Raw genomic sequence first — 15,172 nt, 5'->3', positions numbered from 1 at the left:
TTCCCAGTCAACAGTTAGTAGAATAGAGCACAAATTTAAAACTTCAGGTCATGTTAGGGATTTGCCAAGATCAGGTCGTCCAAAAATTTGTGAAGAAACAAAATTAAACGTTCTGCTCTCCGTCGAAGAAAATCCAAATAATGCAACTTCACAAATTTCAGTTGATAATAATATAGCCGGAACGTCAGTAAGAAACATCTTAAAAGCAAATGAATACCACCCGTATAAAATTAGACTAATACACGAATTAAATGAGGACGATCCTGATCGAAGAAACCAATTTTGCGAGCAAATGACGAACATTCGCAATAATAACCGTCAGTTTGTGTTACGAGTTTTGTTTTCCGATGAAGCAACTTTTTGTTTAAACGGTGTCGTAAATCGGCAAAATTGTCGGTACTGGTCAGTGTCAAATCTACACTCGGCAACTGAGGCTCATACACAGTAGCGTAAATCTATTAATGTTTGGGCCATACTTTTTCGAAGAAAACTTAACAGAACAACGCTATTTGAATCTTCTTCAAGAAGATCTTATCCCTGCTTTGGCTGCCAAGAGGGCCAATGGGGCCGGCCAGGTCACCAGACCTAAATCCCTGCGACGGTCATTTTAAGGGTAAATAGGCAGAACTATTTAGTTTACCTTTGCCAATGCTTCATTCTAATGACAAATAAAATTAATGATATAAGATCAGTTATGCATCTTATTTCTGAGGCAGATCAAAATTTTTATACATCTCTTATAGCTGGTAAAGAAATTATTGATGATATCGATGGGTATAACGCAGAATTGAATTTCGAATATCAAATGGACTAAAAATAGGGTCGTTCTTACCAGGCCAAAGGATATGCTGTTATTTTTGGACCACAACATTTCAACTATCCAATGTTTGAAAAATTAAATCAAATAAATTGAGAAATACCCTATTTTAGTATAATAAGAAAGAACTAAATATTTACAGCCTTTAAAACTTGTTAGTTAAAAATCATGTTTATTCGAAAAGGGGTTTTTCTTGAAGGAACCAGATATTTGGTTCCGTTTTTATTGTCTCATTTTAATAAAAGTAGTAGTGGCCATCTCGGTTTAAATTTTAGCTCTTTGTACGTTAACACTATCCCATATATCTTTTCCGATATCAAGAAGAAAGAAGGTATTACTGACATTATTGTTTCAGATATTAATTCCTAGACATACCTTTGAAGAAGAACATACAATTAGATCAGTACATAGATGACTAACTCTCGAGAAACCGATTAGTCTTCAAGATATCCATTTAATATTAAATACAAATGTTTATATTTATCCAAGGAACAAACATTTACAGGATTAGTAAACCTTATCGCAGATCATGTCCGTAATTGGTTAATAAAACTTTCATTACAATGGAGCCGACACGTCAATATTTTTTTCCCATTTTCCGATTAATCGATCTTCTGTCGACAAACTAACACGAAATATTTCAATGAATATTATAAGATATACCGAGTTAAAAATAGGTTCCTTTTGAAGGGGTAAATGATTATTATATGAATAGTAAATATATAGAGATTTAATTTATTCGAAACATATCGTTGATCTGCAAAGTTTCCTACTAGTTTCCGTTCTGTTTTATTTAGTTTTTCAATTTTATTTGCTTTAAACACGAACTTTTTCCACGATACATTCTTATAGACATAAAACTTTTGAGAAACTTTACTATAGTGAACCTTTTTCTTTTAATATGATTTTTTAAAAAATGAACGCAATAATAGAAAAAAAAATTGAATTATACCTTGGTTATCGCTAGGGTTCCTATTTAAACTCTCCGCATTATTTTGGGAATTGGTTGTAACTTGGCTTAGTTCAATGTTGGAATGTCTGGAGGGCATATGGGGGTTGGGGGGTTGAAGCGGGTCTCACTGGACACCCTGTAAGTTAAAACGAAAGGATTTAAAATATGACGCAAGTATCTTAATCTATGGTAGACAAAGAGTAGGTAAACTCGTTTTCAGAAAATCATAGAATTTTATACACGAAAAAAAAACTTAACTTTGCATTGTTTTAGCCGACTTAATTATATCATCATATTTTAATTTTAAATCTTTTTTATCGATAATCTTATCATAAATAAAAATTCTATGAATAAATATGAGTCACGTTTCACATAAGCCCACTTACCCCAGAACAATAGGCGAATAAAATTTTTGAAAAATAAATTAGGTATTATTACCGACGCCCACGAAAACGCGCCGTGGTAGTTTTCAGCCGTCGTGACGCTCACTAAATGGACTGTGTTCTATAATGGACAAAAAAGGGGAGAATGGGCGCACTCCCACTCCGTAAAGTTCATAGAGAAAAAGAGTCTCTTCCCATGACGTTCTCCCTGATAATGTTACTCTATTACATGAGAAAAATCTTTCCTAAGTCTAATTAGTTATTCCCTATAGTATAGCATTATTTATTTATTTACAAAATATTTATATGTACAGTGTGTTAAGGGTGCGATCTGATACTTTAACCACGTATTGTACGCCCAATTTTATCGACAAAAAACCAAATAAATGAGGGTCATAGTCAACACCCGTCTGAATGGGTGCCATATCAAAATTTTATTTTTCGAATTTTTACGAGTTCACTAAAACTCACTTTTATTCCCTACACATGCATAAAAGTGGTTTTATTCATTTATTGTTTATTGTTCAACAGTACGAAACCATTTACAGAATAAAGCTAGCATACCAAGTAACAGATATAAAATACGAAAAAAAAAAATGAAAAATGGAATATGTGCTTAAGCTATAAGACCTACACATGTAACTTAAATAAGAGGGGAGAAAATTTCCCTAGTGAAAATACCTACTTGTCTAAGAGAACAGTTATGTATATCGCACAAAGCAGAGATGCTGTTAAAATTTGTGGTCATAACAAAAATTGGTGACTTCTTACCAATGTTAGTTCTCGAATGAGAACAATAAAATGTTTCGGTAAGCCGTGAGTTACATCTTGGTACTCTAAAGTTTAACATTGATAAAAGATGGGGCGAATCAATAAGATTGTGAGTAAGCTTATATATAAAGTTAATAAAAACAAGCATCCCTCTAAAATTAAGAGAATCAATATTAAACTGAGACAGTAAAAGAGCATTATCAAATCGTCTTTGAGGATAGACACCAGTTTCTTTCAAATGCAAAAATTTGAGGAATTTATTTTGAACATTCTCTAGAGCCATAACATGAATCTGATATATTGGATACCACAATAAGCAGCAATATTCCAGTGTTGATTGAACTAGTGAGTAAAACAGTGTTTTAAGAGATGTAATATTAGTGAATTGTTTACAGTTTCTCATTATGAAACCTAAAACTCTATTTGCGGATGAAAAGACTGACTGAGTGTGGGGAATAAATGTCAGTTGGGTATCAAATGTAACCCCCAAATCATGTTTATTTTTACAATGCTCTAATTCTTCAGAACTGATACTGTATACGTAATTTAATGGTTTACGTTTCCGAGTGAATGTCACTACTTTACATTTAGATATATTTACTTTAAGTTTATTCTTTATACACCAGGTGTGTAAAATATTAAGTTGATGTTGGAGAAATACACAGTCGTCAATACAATTGATTCTGCTATATATTTTCAAATCGTCGGCAAACAGTAAGTTTTCACAAGTTAAGGCGCGGGAAAGGTCATTGATGAAAAGTAAGAACAGTAAAGGCCCCAAATTCGATCCTTGAGGCACCCCAGATGAAGCCAAATACAACTCAGACTTGAAGCCGTTATAAGAAACAAATTGTTGCCTTGAAGTAAGATATGATCTAAAAAAAGAGACAGGTGATGGACTAAATCCAAAAGAGCATAGTTTTTTAAGTACAGTAAAATGATGAATGCAGTCAAAGGCCTTTGAGAAGTCTGTGTAAACTACATCAGTCTGGCCGACGTCATCAATAGCATCACTTAAAAATTGAGTAAATTGAATCCATGTTGCTGAGTGGCGATGAGTCTATGAACTGCTGGAAACATACGGTTGTATATGACTTTCTCAAAGACCTTTCCAAAACTACTGAGAATCGCAATTGGTCGGTAATTGGCAATATCAGAAGCATCCCCCTTTTTCAATATCGGACATACCCTAGCCAGTTTTCAGCATAACGGAAATGTGTATGTCTTTAAGGCCAAATTAAAAAGATATTTAAGAGGCTCAGCGAAAACAGCACTACAATCTTTTAGTAGAAAACAGGGAATAAGATGATGGCCCGAACTAGACTTACTCTTCATATTTTTCAAAGTTTGCTCAATTTCCAACTCAGAAATATCATCTATATGCACACAGAGATTTGAAACTACATGGTTATCATTTGGATTGAATAACAGATGGTCAGTTTCATCATTGTTTGTAGAGGTATAAGCACTTTGGAAATAGGACGCAAATGCATTTACTATGTGATTCGGTTCCTCATACACTCCGTTATGGTCATGCATTCTACCTGGTATTCTTGAACAACCCTTCTTTGTCTGTATATATGACCAGAATAAAGCAGGATTAGTAGATATACTATTTTGAATTTCATTTATATAAGATGCATAACAAGTATTTATCTGTGATTTAACAACAGTTCTAAATCTTTTAAATTCAGTAAAGTGGTAATTACTACCTGAATTTTTAAATGCCTTGTGATATTTTGCTTTAAGTTTTATATCGTTTTATTTTAATTTAATATATTTTTATTTTAATGGTGATTAAATTTACCAACTTTTAAAACAAATTTTACTAAGAAATGACTCAAATTAATAAAAAAAAAGCTTTGATTTTGATGAAAAATGTGGTAAAATTTTGTACATTTTTTTAGTTCTCTAGTCTTTTGAAATATTTACAAGTCTTTTGAAATATTTACAGCCTAAGCAAAACATTATGTATTATTATCGTTAAATATATATTTATTTAACGGTTTTTTTAGTATATGGTCAAGGTATATTTATTAAACTATAGAATATACGTATATCATATACGATTCTAATTACAAAAAGGAGAAAATTTCGGAATTTAAAAAAATTGTCACGGAATTTACATACCTAGTTTTTTAAACTCGATTACTACATTTTAAATATTTGATGAAATTCTTCTGAAAATTCACTATTTTTCGTCCATATTATTCAATCTTAATAACGCTGTTTTTATATTAAATATTTACATGTAAAATTATGTCACATTTAAATAAACAGTGTTGTTAAATTAAATATTGAATAAATATTTATGCAAAAACTTTGTTTTTTATCAACACAGCCCTTAACCCCCACCCACCCCAAACATTTGCCCAGTAAGAAATTCTTTTGAAAAATCACCGTTTTTTATAATAACCAATTTAATAGCACTGTTTTTGAATTAAATTTAAATAAACAAACTGTGTTATTAGATTAGATATTAGCGACGGAACCAGCTGGTATTTATGCGTTATATTTTGAAAAACAATTATTTTTGAAAACAATTTCTTACTGGTGAGTTATGTGGGGTGGGCGGGGGGTAAAAGTAGGGTTAATGAAAAAAGTTTTTTTCTGCAGAAAATAATTGCCTGACAGAAAAATGCTTTTTAAGAAAATTATAGATGATAAAAAAATCTATAGTTTTTGTATCTATACTTTTATCACATAACTTAAAGGTGTTCGAGTAAACTGTAAAAAAAACCGTATTTTATATTTCGAAAACAAGGCGTATCGTTCTCTTATTAATCTCTTATTTGTAAAAATTATTTTTTTCTTTGTACGTCAAAAAATGCTGCTTGATGCATAAAGCAAAAAAAATAAATTGGTACATGGTATATTGCATACTTTTACTTGCAACTGGTCACATAACCAACATTGTAATTTTAGGATATTTTACGAACAAAATACCCGCTTTTTAAAGCATACATTGATTAAGTTTCAGGTGATGTAGTTGCAAATATAAATTCTGTTTCAAAATTGCATTAATTTTTTTTTTGTATTATTAAATTCAATCAAAACTCCAGAAAGTATCACTGTTTAAATATCTCTTAAATATTTACTTGATCTGATAGATATATTTGCCAAATCTACAAATTTTTAATATTAATTTATAATATTTTGATGCTACTAGAGTCGCTCGCTATTAGTTAATAAAAAGACCTTTTTTGAGAACATAAATTTTAATATTTTAAAAAAAGATATAAGAAATGTATTTATATTTTTTGGAAAGCTTAAAGAATTATAAAAATTCTTTGACTAATACCTCGTTTCTAAAATTCGACCTTTCAACCAACGATCCGTGATTGGATTTTCTTACTCATGACGTTAACATTTCGATGGGGAACTATAGGGAATTTTGCGAGCGACATTTTCAACCCCCTTTTTCGCTTCCTCGCTCTATTAACCTACTGTCGGGGTACATTATGCATTTATTAATTTAGTGCTTTCTATTAAACCTTGAACTAGAAAATGAATAAATCATTTGAGCCATGAGGATTTCAAGGTGGATATTTCGCTATGGACATCTTTTATTATTATAGCACTCCCATTATTGTGTTTTCCCAGGGGTATCTGACCCAGTGTCCTTGAGAAAAAGATAGGAAAGGGAACTGATGGCCTGCCTCGTCCACACCCACCTCGTGATTGCACCGTCACCACCCTTCGCGTCCACCCCTAATTTTTCCCTATCATGTCCGGCTTTCTGGTCGTTTCAGGGTTGGGTGACACGCAAACCGACCCGCCGCTATTTTCCGGAAAAAAGATTTTTGCACTTTCACTAATTGCTAATTACGATCGTTAAAGTTGTGATGTGAAATTTATAAGTCATACTCTATAAAAAAAATTAATTATTTATATTGATAAATCGTTGTTACAAATTTCCTCCTAAGTACAGGGTCTTTTCCCATATTTTGACCCCCCCTCTCCTACAGGGGTAATGCGAAAAGTAAAAAAAAATTTTATACAAAACTTTTGGGGTTTTACTTTAAATTTTTGAATCCGATGTCAAAATTTTCTTTTTCGTTTAGAAACGTCAAATTTTGACAGATGATCAGTTTTTTCTTATGGAGCAAAAAAAAGATTAAAAAGAGCCGAATTTTCTGATTTCAAATATATATAGTTTAGCTATGTTTTATTAAACCGTTTCGGAAATATTGGGCTCCAAACTTTAAAAAAATAATATATTGAAGATCTTGGTAACGAGATCAGAAAATCTGCATATTTTCCATTATTTGTCCTTATTATTGAACCCATTGTCTTGTAAAATGCACACTCATGACAAGACGTATTGCCAAATAGCGCTATTATCTTTTTGAAAAAAGGGAATTTTCCTTAGAACATTGAAAGGCCTTTCAATGTTCTAAGGAATTTTCATTAAAAAAAAATCTTATTTAAATAAAACAATTTCTATTAATAGCAATAAAGTCCGGACACTTGGTTAACCTTACGCTTGCGTCACCCTGTATTAATAAATTATTCGTTCTATTTATAAAGACAAAAATTGCTTCCAATATTATTAGTCAGTTGCCTCATACCTAGGATATTGGATGACGGATATACTAATCAAAGCAATAAAAGTATATAAAAAGATTAAATAATTATTGGAACTTTTCACAGACTAAAAAAACTTCTACAACACGCGTATATATGTATACCTCAAAACTTGCTTAGAGTTGTTTTTGCAAATCTTATCAACCATATCTACTGATATGATTCAAATAATTATGATGTTTAGTTTAAATTTAAAAATTGTATTATCCATGGACTTAATTAACATAGAATTAACTACCAATAATGTTAACCAGGAACTTCCAGGCTCATTAGTATTTTAAAGGCAAAAAAAAGGGCTAGAATAAATTATTACTCTATTCCAGGCACTTGGGGTTGAATTCTTCTTTGAGGGTAGCAATGATCCAGAAATCAGTACAAAACAACACAGAGTTGTAGAGAATTAACTGCCTGATCTAAATTATTACTTCATTCTAGTACACTATAGAAGATCTTTTTAGTATACTATGCAAAGGTACATATCCGAAATTTAAGAAATACCAGTTAATCAATTAAGTAGAACAACATTTAATTTTATAAACTGTACAAATAAATCCTTAGTTTTTAAATACATAACTTAACAAACAATATATTTATTTTGTAAACAAAGGGTTTGAATAAAAGAAAAAAATTAAATCTAATTTTAAAAGTTTTCCAGGTTTCCGGTGATAACCAGTTCTCACAATATTACTGCAATAAGCTGCATTAGTAATTATTAATAAGAAATGATAAAATAATAATAATAATAACAATAGCATGAAAGGATTAAAATGGATTAAAAGAAATGATCAAACCAATATAAAACAGATTAGTACCTACATATATATAATACCTGGAAAGAAAATATCCATTTTATTGTGGTTATCATCCTCTGTCCGATCTATTCTTTATTATAAAAGTAAAAAATCTAACTTTCATAAAATATAATCATCTACAATGGCGAGAAACAATATAATCTTTACGGCAATAATAGTACTCATAACATTAGTAAGAAAAATTTAATTTCTTCATACTATAAATCGTAATTTATCAATAATTTTTTTTAGTTCTTTCAAGCCTCTGCTTTGGATTTTTGGAGAGAGAGACCTGAAAATGATGTAATACCAAGTAAAAAATATAACCAGCGGGTTGTTGTTAATTACACGATTCCCTCAATTTCAAATTGGACAACTCCATCTCCAAATTGGACAACAACATGGAGTCCAAACTGGACCACACCATGGAGTCCAAACTGGACAACTCCATCTCCAAATTGGACAACAACATGGAGTCCAAACTGGACCACACCATGGAGTCCAAATTGGACAACTCCATCTCCAAATTGGACAACAACATGGAGTCCAAACTGGACCACACCATGGAGTCCAAACTGGACAACTCCATCTCCAAGTTGGACAACAACATGGAGTCCAAATTGGACCACACCATGGAGTCCAAACTGGACAACTCCATCTCCAAGTTGGCCAACTACATGGAGTCCAAACTGGACCACACCATGGAGTCCAAACTGGACAACTCCATCTCCAAGTTGGACAACAACACAGAGTCCAAACTGGACAACAACATGGAGTCCAAACTGGACAACTCCATCTCCAAGTTGGCCAACTACATGGACTCCAAACTGGACCACACCATGGAGTCCAAACTGGACAACTCCATCCCCAAGTTGGACAACTACATGGAGTCCAAACTGGACCACACCATGGAGTCCAAATTGGACAACTACATGGAGTCCAAACTGGACCACACCATTGTATCCTAATCGTACTACCATTGTTCCACCCCCTCCACCACCACCAGGATTTTTTGAAGAGAAGACTAGAATAGTGTTTTCATATGTCAAGGAGATTATACGAAGAAGTTGGAATGGACCCAGTGCTGAAACAGTGAATATCACCAGGGAATTGATTCCAGAATTGCCGAATAATCTCTTGCCATAATTTAGAGTTTCAATTTTTAAGCCTAAACAATAATGAATAAAAAACAATTAAATTAAATGTGTTGGATCATAATTGTGTCCTAGAATATTAACTTGCAAATATTGGGAATGTAACTACTTAGGGAGGTTTATACATCTATATGTAGTATTATTCCTAATTAGCTGACCTTAAATTTAAAATGTTCTATATAAAAAAACGTTCTAGGATTGAGCATAATAGCCTCAAAGGCTTCATAATGGAAGTCTATATTATTTACATATTTGAGGTTAACCACCATAATTATTATTATAGTCAACAAGTGCTACTCCCACTAGCAAGTAGCCTAATTATTCACATAACATATATATTTAGAATTTGCCATCAAAGGTAATTAAAAATAATTTTAATATAAATCCTGGTTGTAGGATCATATTGAATTGAATCACTCCCATAGGAAAAATGACTAGGACCACTTACCTAATTGTTGGTCCAAGTCTATGTACGCATTACGGTCTGGATTATTTACCATTACTTTTTGAGTTTCAGCATTTCATACGCCGAACTTTATTTAATAATATATTGTGGTAATAATATTCTTTATAAAGTCTCTAAAGATAATTTTGGTTTTGACATTTGTTTATTTTGGTTTGGTCCAAACCGAATCATACATCACATGTTATTATAAATGACACTTATGACATATCACAAATATGACATTTGACAGACCGGAGAATAATGGTGTATTCCCATATTCAACGGCCAGAGTTTATCTGACACACACTTTAAAGCAGATATTAAAAGCATTTCACGCAATCGTATTCGTTTATTATGATAATTAAGAAGAGTAGGAAAATAATGACATAATCTAAATTAAAAATTTAGTGCTCAGAAAATGTGATATATAGTGAAGTTTTTAAATTTTCTTCCGAAGAAAAAGGATTTTTAATTTTCTTTCTAGATTACGAAAACACCGGGTTATAACAGGATCCGCGCAAAACTAAGGGAATGAGAGCACTTTGAAAATCCTGAAAAAGTCGTTTTCGACGTCCGTTTTTGAGGCCAAAAATGGGCATCAAAAATGCCATATCTCAGCCATTAGAAGAGCTACGACCTTGCGGATGGTCTCGTTGGATTCAGAACGACGAAACTAAGACAAAACCGTTGGAATTTTCCCAATGGCTCCCATAGAAGCCGAGATATCGACCTTCAAAGTTTGGTGTTTTTCATTTTTCGGGTATACCCCCCCGTATCGAATTTTTTCACCAAAAATTGATTTTTTTCGAAATCAAACTAAGCATACCAGCGTCTTATTTGGGTCACCTAGATTACGAAAACACCGGGTTATAACAGGATCCGAGCAAAACTAAGGGAATGAGAGCACTTTGAAAATCCTGAAAAAGTCGTTTTCGACGTCCGTTTTTGAGGCCAAAAATGGGTATCAAAAATGCCATATCTCAGCTATTAGAAGAGCTACGACCTTGCGGATGGTCTCGTTGGATTCAGAACGACGAAACTAAGACAAAACCGTTGGAATTTTCCCGATAGCTCCCATAGAAGCCGAGATATAGACCTTCAAAGTTTGGTTTTTTTCATTTTTCGGGTATACCCCCCCGTATCGAATTTTTTCACCAAAAATTGATTTTTTTCGAAATCAAACTAAGTATACCATCAGCTTTTTCTCATCACCCACATCACGAAAACACCGGGTTATTACACGAGGATTCGAGCAGAGCTAAGGGAATGAGGGCACATTTTGATTCATTATATTCGTCGAGAAATTTAGTTATGAGCTGTAAAATTTTTTTCTCGCATTTTATGGTTCAAATTTCGCAGCCCTTACATGCATATCTGAGGCGCTTAATTTACTACTGCTTTTCAATGATTTCATATTCTCGTACTACGATTCTATACTCTCTTATCATCTTTATATTCTCGTTTTTTATTATTTTACTAACGACATCTTTAAAATAAAAAAAAGATACTGCTTTCACTTGATATTAAAAAAATATAAGAGAATTCAACTGAATTATGTCACAGCATAAGTTAATCAATTCACTTCCTTTCAGTCTCATTTCCAAATAAAACGAATAACAGCTTTGTCGTTTTCCTTTTGTTTCACTTATTTTCGAATTTGCTAATCACATTTATAATAACCTCGATTAATTGAACCAATTATTTGGACCGTTAGAAATTTTTGCTGAGAATTTTACATTGCAATAAGAGTTTGTAATAGGATTGGGGTTTTTAAATTAAGAAATTAAAATTGATGGCAATATCTATAGATAAGATGAAGGACAAAATTTAAAAAAACATTTTGTAAATCGGTTCTGGTCAATAATTTACCAAATTATGTACACTTATCTAATTATATTGCGGCTGGCATAATAATACGGAAGTAATAGTAAATGGATATTATAGACTGGACAAATCATTTTTTGCATTTATTTAAAAACCACAAGAAATTTCACTTTTTTCATCATTTAATATTTTGGTTTTTTATAAACATTTTGTGATACGAAATGTGAACTGGTTTCAAATGAAAATTAATAGATCTTGAAGATGATGTTTTCCCCTTTTTCCAGTTCTTCACTTTTCCAATTACTTTTAAAGATATTACGACGTCTTTCAATTACAGTATGCGATATATTATTGTACGATTTTTATAAGCATTATACTAAACTAATTTTAAGACCTACATAACGACCATTTTGCGGTTAAAAAAAAAAGACAATTTAAACTATAATAAGACTCTTGCAATCCTTGAAAAATATGCAAAACTGCAATAAATAATTAATCGACTTCTTTGCCACCGTAACGAACACGATGAACCCAACATTGTTCATCTCGAAGCGAAGTTGCGCTGCTGCAACTGACCAAACCGTAAAATCCGATCGGATGCGGTCTACAACCGAAAACGAAACAAAAAAATGCCGCAATAGTTTTACTATTTTCGCGCCAAATTAATATTCTAGTGCATTTAATGCTGCCTAGTTGCTAAATAGTTAAATAAGACCATGCAGGTGGGGATCGAATATAAGATGAAGAATCAAAAAACTTAAGACCAGTGCTCTGTAGTTCCTATAGCGGTCAAAATGACTAAATTAAAAAAAATTATTTTCATGGTGGTGGTAATGTGTATAAATGTGAACGCACGACATATTGGTGACATTGATCTTGAAGCTGACGCAGCTGAGCCTCGTCCAGTTTTTGTAGCTACCGGACCCTCTGCGGCAGCTCTACCGTTAGTGTACGATGCCGAATCCAGCGATGGTCCTTTGACTGTAGCTAGTGAAAAAGTGGAGAAGATTTTAAGACCTGCACTATCATTTTCCTATAATAACAATAAGGTAGTATAATAGAGAGATTTTATATGTATATAATCTGTCCGATTTTTAGAATGAAGAACAAGATGATATTAATGATGATGGAGAAGCGGCGGAATCAAAAAAAGAAGATCAAAATGCCGAAGCAATTGATTACTATAAGTATGAAGAAGAAGAAGAAGAAGAAGAAGAAAAAAAAGATGCCAAAGTAGAAGAAAATAAGAAAATCGAAGAAAAAGAACCCGAAGCGGAAACTGCTGAAACCAAACATCACGGACACAAGGACGGAGGCAAAGGAGGAGGAAAAGGGCATCATGAAGGTATTATTATTATTATTAATTCACTTCTGCAATTTAACCTATAATAATACAATTCTTAGGTCATTTTGAAAAAGGTGGTGGCAAAGAACATCATGCCCATCAGCACGGTGAGCATGAAGAAAAAGGCGATAAAGGTTACAAGGGGCATCATCATCACGAAAAGGGAGCTAAAGGACATCACGATCATGATGATCATCACAAACATTATGATGAGGACGAAGGCCATAAAAAGGATCATCATCATGAAGATGGATATCACGGAGAACACCATAAAGGCTACGGTGGAAAAAAAGGATCAAAGGTAAATGAATCTGTAATAAAAAATAACGTTTACAAAATTATGTTTGTATGACAGTATGAGGAAGATGGTGAACACAAGAAGGGACATAGCACCAAAGGATCACACAGCATCCATAAAAAAGACGAATACGAGAAAAAAACTGAATTCTTCGATGAGGACGAAGAAGGTGGAGAAAGCGAGAAGCATGGAGGGTTCCACGAGGAACACGACTACCATAAGGTAATCAAAGAAAAAGTAAAAATTATGACTTAGAGTCTTTATTTTATAGGGGAGTCACCACAAAGGAGGTCATAAAAAGGGAGGCGACCATGAAGACCATTATGGGAAAAAAGGAGAGTCAGAAAAGGGAGGCCACCATAAGGATGAGAAAGGACATAACGAGAAGGGAGGACACGATCACCATTACCATCACGATAAAAAACATGGCGAAAAAGAGGGTCATGGACATGGAAAGTCTTGGGGTTATAAAAAGGGAAGTAGCAGTGGAGGCCAAGGTGGAGGCGGAGGTATTGTTTTTGTAAAATTTAATTAAAATAAAGTAAATTATTTGAATATTCTTACTTCGAGGTGGTGGTCACGGTGCTCATTCTCACCAAACCTACGCTGTTCAAGAACCACCAAAACCCAAAAAAGAGAGTGATGTTGCAGCAGCTGTTCCTGTCAAAGTTTACGATTTTGCTCCTATTTCAACTTACAATCTCCCATTGGAAGGAGAAGACGAACCAATAAAAAACAGCCGTGAAAGGGCAAAAGGGGAAACAGACGATCTCAAACTGACAGCACCCAGAAATAAAAAAGACACCAAAGATACAAAATTTCAGCTATCACCAAGCGAAACCTTTTTAGCGGATTTTCCGAGGGGTTTTGCTGCCTCCGAAGAGGTTCAAACGGTAGCAACAACAGTGTCACCTATCGAACGTATGATTTATGAAACTGTGGCAAAAAACAGACCCAATGAAACTACCACAGCGAAAGCCTTACCAGAAGAAGAGACTGATGATTTGGAAGAAGCAACCACAACTACCACGACATCCAAACCGATCGCAGAAGAGTCCAAAAAACCGTTGAAAAAGAAGAAGCTGAAAAAGAGGAAGATCCAAAATGTTGATGGTTCCAGATTGACGAGAAATGCTCCGGCATGTAATTTAGGGCGCATGAACCAGGCAGAGGAAAGTAGGCAAAAGTTTGTAATTGTTGCTGCTGATGAAATATAGTTAATAGACTTATATGACAGCCATATGTTTGTATTAAGCGTTTGTAGTTTTATTTTCGGAAAGTTCTTAAGTGTGGATTCAAGAAATGGTATAAGAAGTTGATGATATGCCAAAAATCATATATATAAAAGCATAATAAAAGAGATAGTAGTAACACATTGAAAATTTGGAAAAATAATAATGTTAATAAACAATTTTTTTTTATATTCTTGGCGAATTCTTATTGTTTTTTGTTTGCTGCCTTAATTGTATATCAAAATGTGTGTTGTTGTATTATTTTCAGTACGAATCTTTCGTAACCTACGCATGTTTACGAAAACAATGGAAATAGTCTGAAATGTTACACATTGAAGAAGACATTTTAGAAATGGTCGAATAACAGCTCAAGTTGAATTTTCTCTTCATTTCACATCGAACTGTGAAAGACAATACGACAGGAACAGTAATATCTTTATTATTATCAACAAGCACAAACGTTACAATCTGACAGAGTAGAATAGACTTATTTCTTTGGCCGTCTCGCTCCTCAGATTTAACGCCTTGCGATTTTTTGTCTGTGGGGCTATTTGAAAGAGTTGGTGTATCAAA

The 15,172-nt window shown here is 33.1% G+C and overlaps 3 protein-coding genes across 9 annotated transcripts in view; 2 read left to right on the top strand and 1 right to left on the bottom strand.

The window, feature by feature from the left end:
* LOC126737004 (probable phospholipid-transporting ATPase IA) overlaps positions 1 to 10,073 on the bottom strand; it is a 36,122-nt gene extending 26,049 nt beyond the window's left edge. For 5 of the 7 annotated variants that reach the window (XM_050441667.1, XM_050441672.1, XM_050441671.1 and 2 more), the window contains exons 1-2: positions 9,904 to 10,050; positions 1,770 to 1,905 (exon numbers count right to left, since the gene is read on the bottom strand). In XM_050441667.1, coding sequence (XP_050297624.1) covers positions 1,770 to 1,866 — 97 coding nt within the window. In that variant the 5' untranslated portion in view covers positions 1,867 to 1,905; positions 9,904 to 10,050. Of the gene's footprint in view, positions 1 to 1,769; positions 1,906 to 2,155; positions 2,175 to 9,903 lie in introns of those variants that run through there. The other 2 variants (XM_050441668.1, XM_050441670.1) reach the window with 2 other exon arrangements.
* LOC126737008 (mucin-2-like) lies at positions 8,327 to 9,504 on the top strand. The gene is made up of 2 exons (XM_050441677.1): positions 8,327 to 8,494; positions 8,554 to 9,504. The coding sequence occupies exons 1-2, from the start codon at positions 8,444 to 8,446 to the stop codon at positions 9,445 to 9,447; spliced, it is 945 nt and encodes a 314-aa protein (XP_050297634.1). The 5' UTR covers positions 8,327 to 8,443; the 3' UTR covers positions 9,448 to 9,504.
* A 2,373-nt stretch (positions 10,074 to 12,446) lies between the features above and the next one.
* Positions 12,447 to 14,673, top strand: LOC126737801 (sarcoplasmic reticulum histidine-rich calcium-binding protein-like). The gene is made up of 6 exons (XM_050442855.1): positions 12,447 to 12,773; positions 12,823 to 13,069; positions 13,129 to 13,370; positions 13,425 to 13,589; positions 13,639 to 13,876; positions 13,938 to 14,673. Exons 1-6 carry the CDS (start codon positions 12,519 to 12,521, stop codon positions 14,582 to 14,584), a joined length of 1,794 nt encoding a protein of 597 aa, XP_050298812.1. The 5' UTR covers positions 12,447 to 12,518; the 3' UTR covers positions 14,585 to 14,673.
* Positions 14,674 to 15,172: the final 499 nt, after the last annotated feature.

The sequence above is a fragment of the Anthonomus grandis genome, chromosome 6, assembly GCF_022605725.1.
Source record: "Anthonomus grandis grandis chromosome 6, icAntGran1.3, whole genome shotgun sequence".
Taxonomy (NCBI): domain Eukaryota; kingdom Metazoa; phylum Arthropoda; class Insecta; order Coleoptera; family Curculionidae; genus Anthonomus; species Anthonomus grandis.
This window is presented reverse-complemented; position numbering and strand designations above follow the sequence as displayed.

Bases quoted from the DNA above. Each gene is read 5' to 3' on its own strand.
- LOC126737008 (XM_050441677.1), top strand. From the start codon at position 8,444: ATGGCGAGAAACAATATAATCTTTACGGCAATAATAGTACTCATAACA. The intron at 8,495-8,553 runs GTAAGAAAAATT...AATTTTTTTTAG, and splicing joins TAATAGTACTCATAACATTA to TTCTTTCAAGCCTCTGCTTT.
- LOC126737801 (XM_050442855.1), top strand. From the start codon at position 12,519: ATGACTAAATTAAAAAAAATTATTTTCATGGTGGTGGTAATGTGTATA. The intron at 12,774-12,822 runs GTAGTATAATAG...TCCGATTTTTAG, and splicing joins TTTCCTATAATAACAATAAG to AATGAAGAACAAGATGATAT. The intron at 13,371-13,424 runs GTAAATGAATCT...TTTGTATGACAG, and splicing joins GTGGAAAAAAAGGATCAAAG to TATGAGGAAGATGGTGAACA.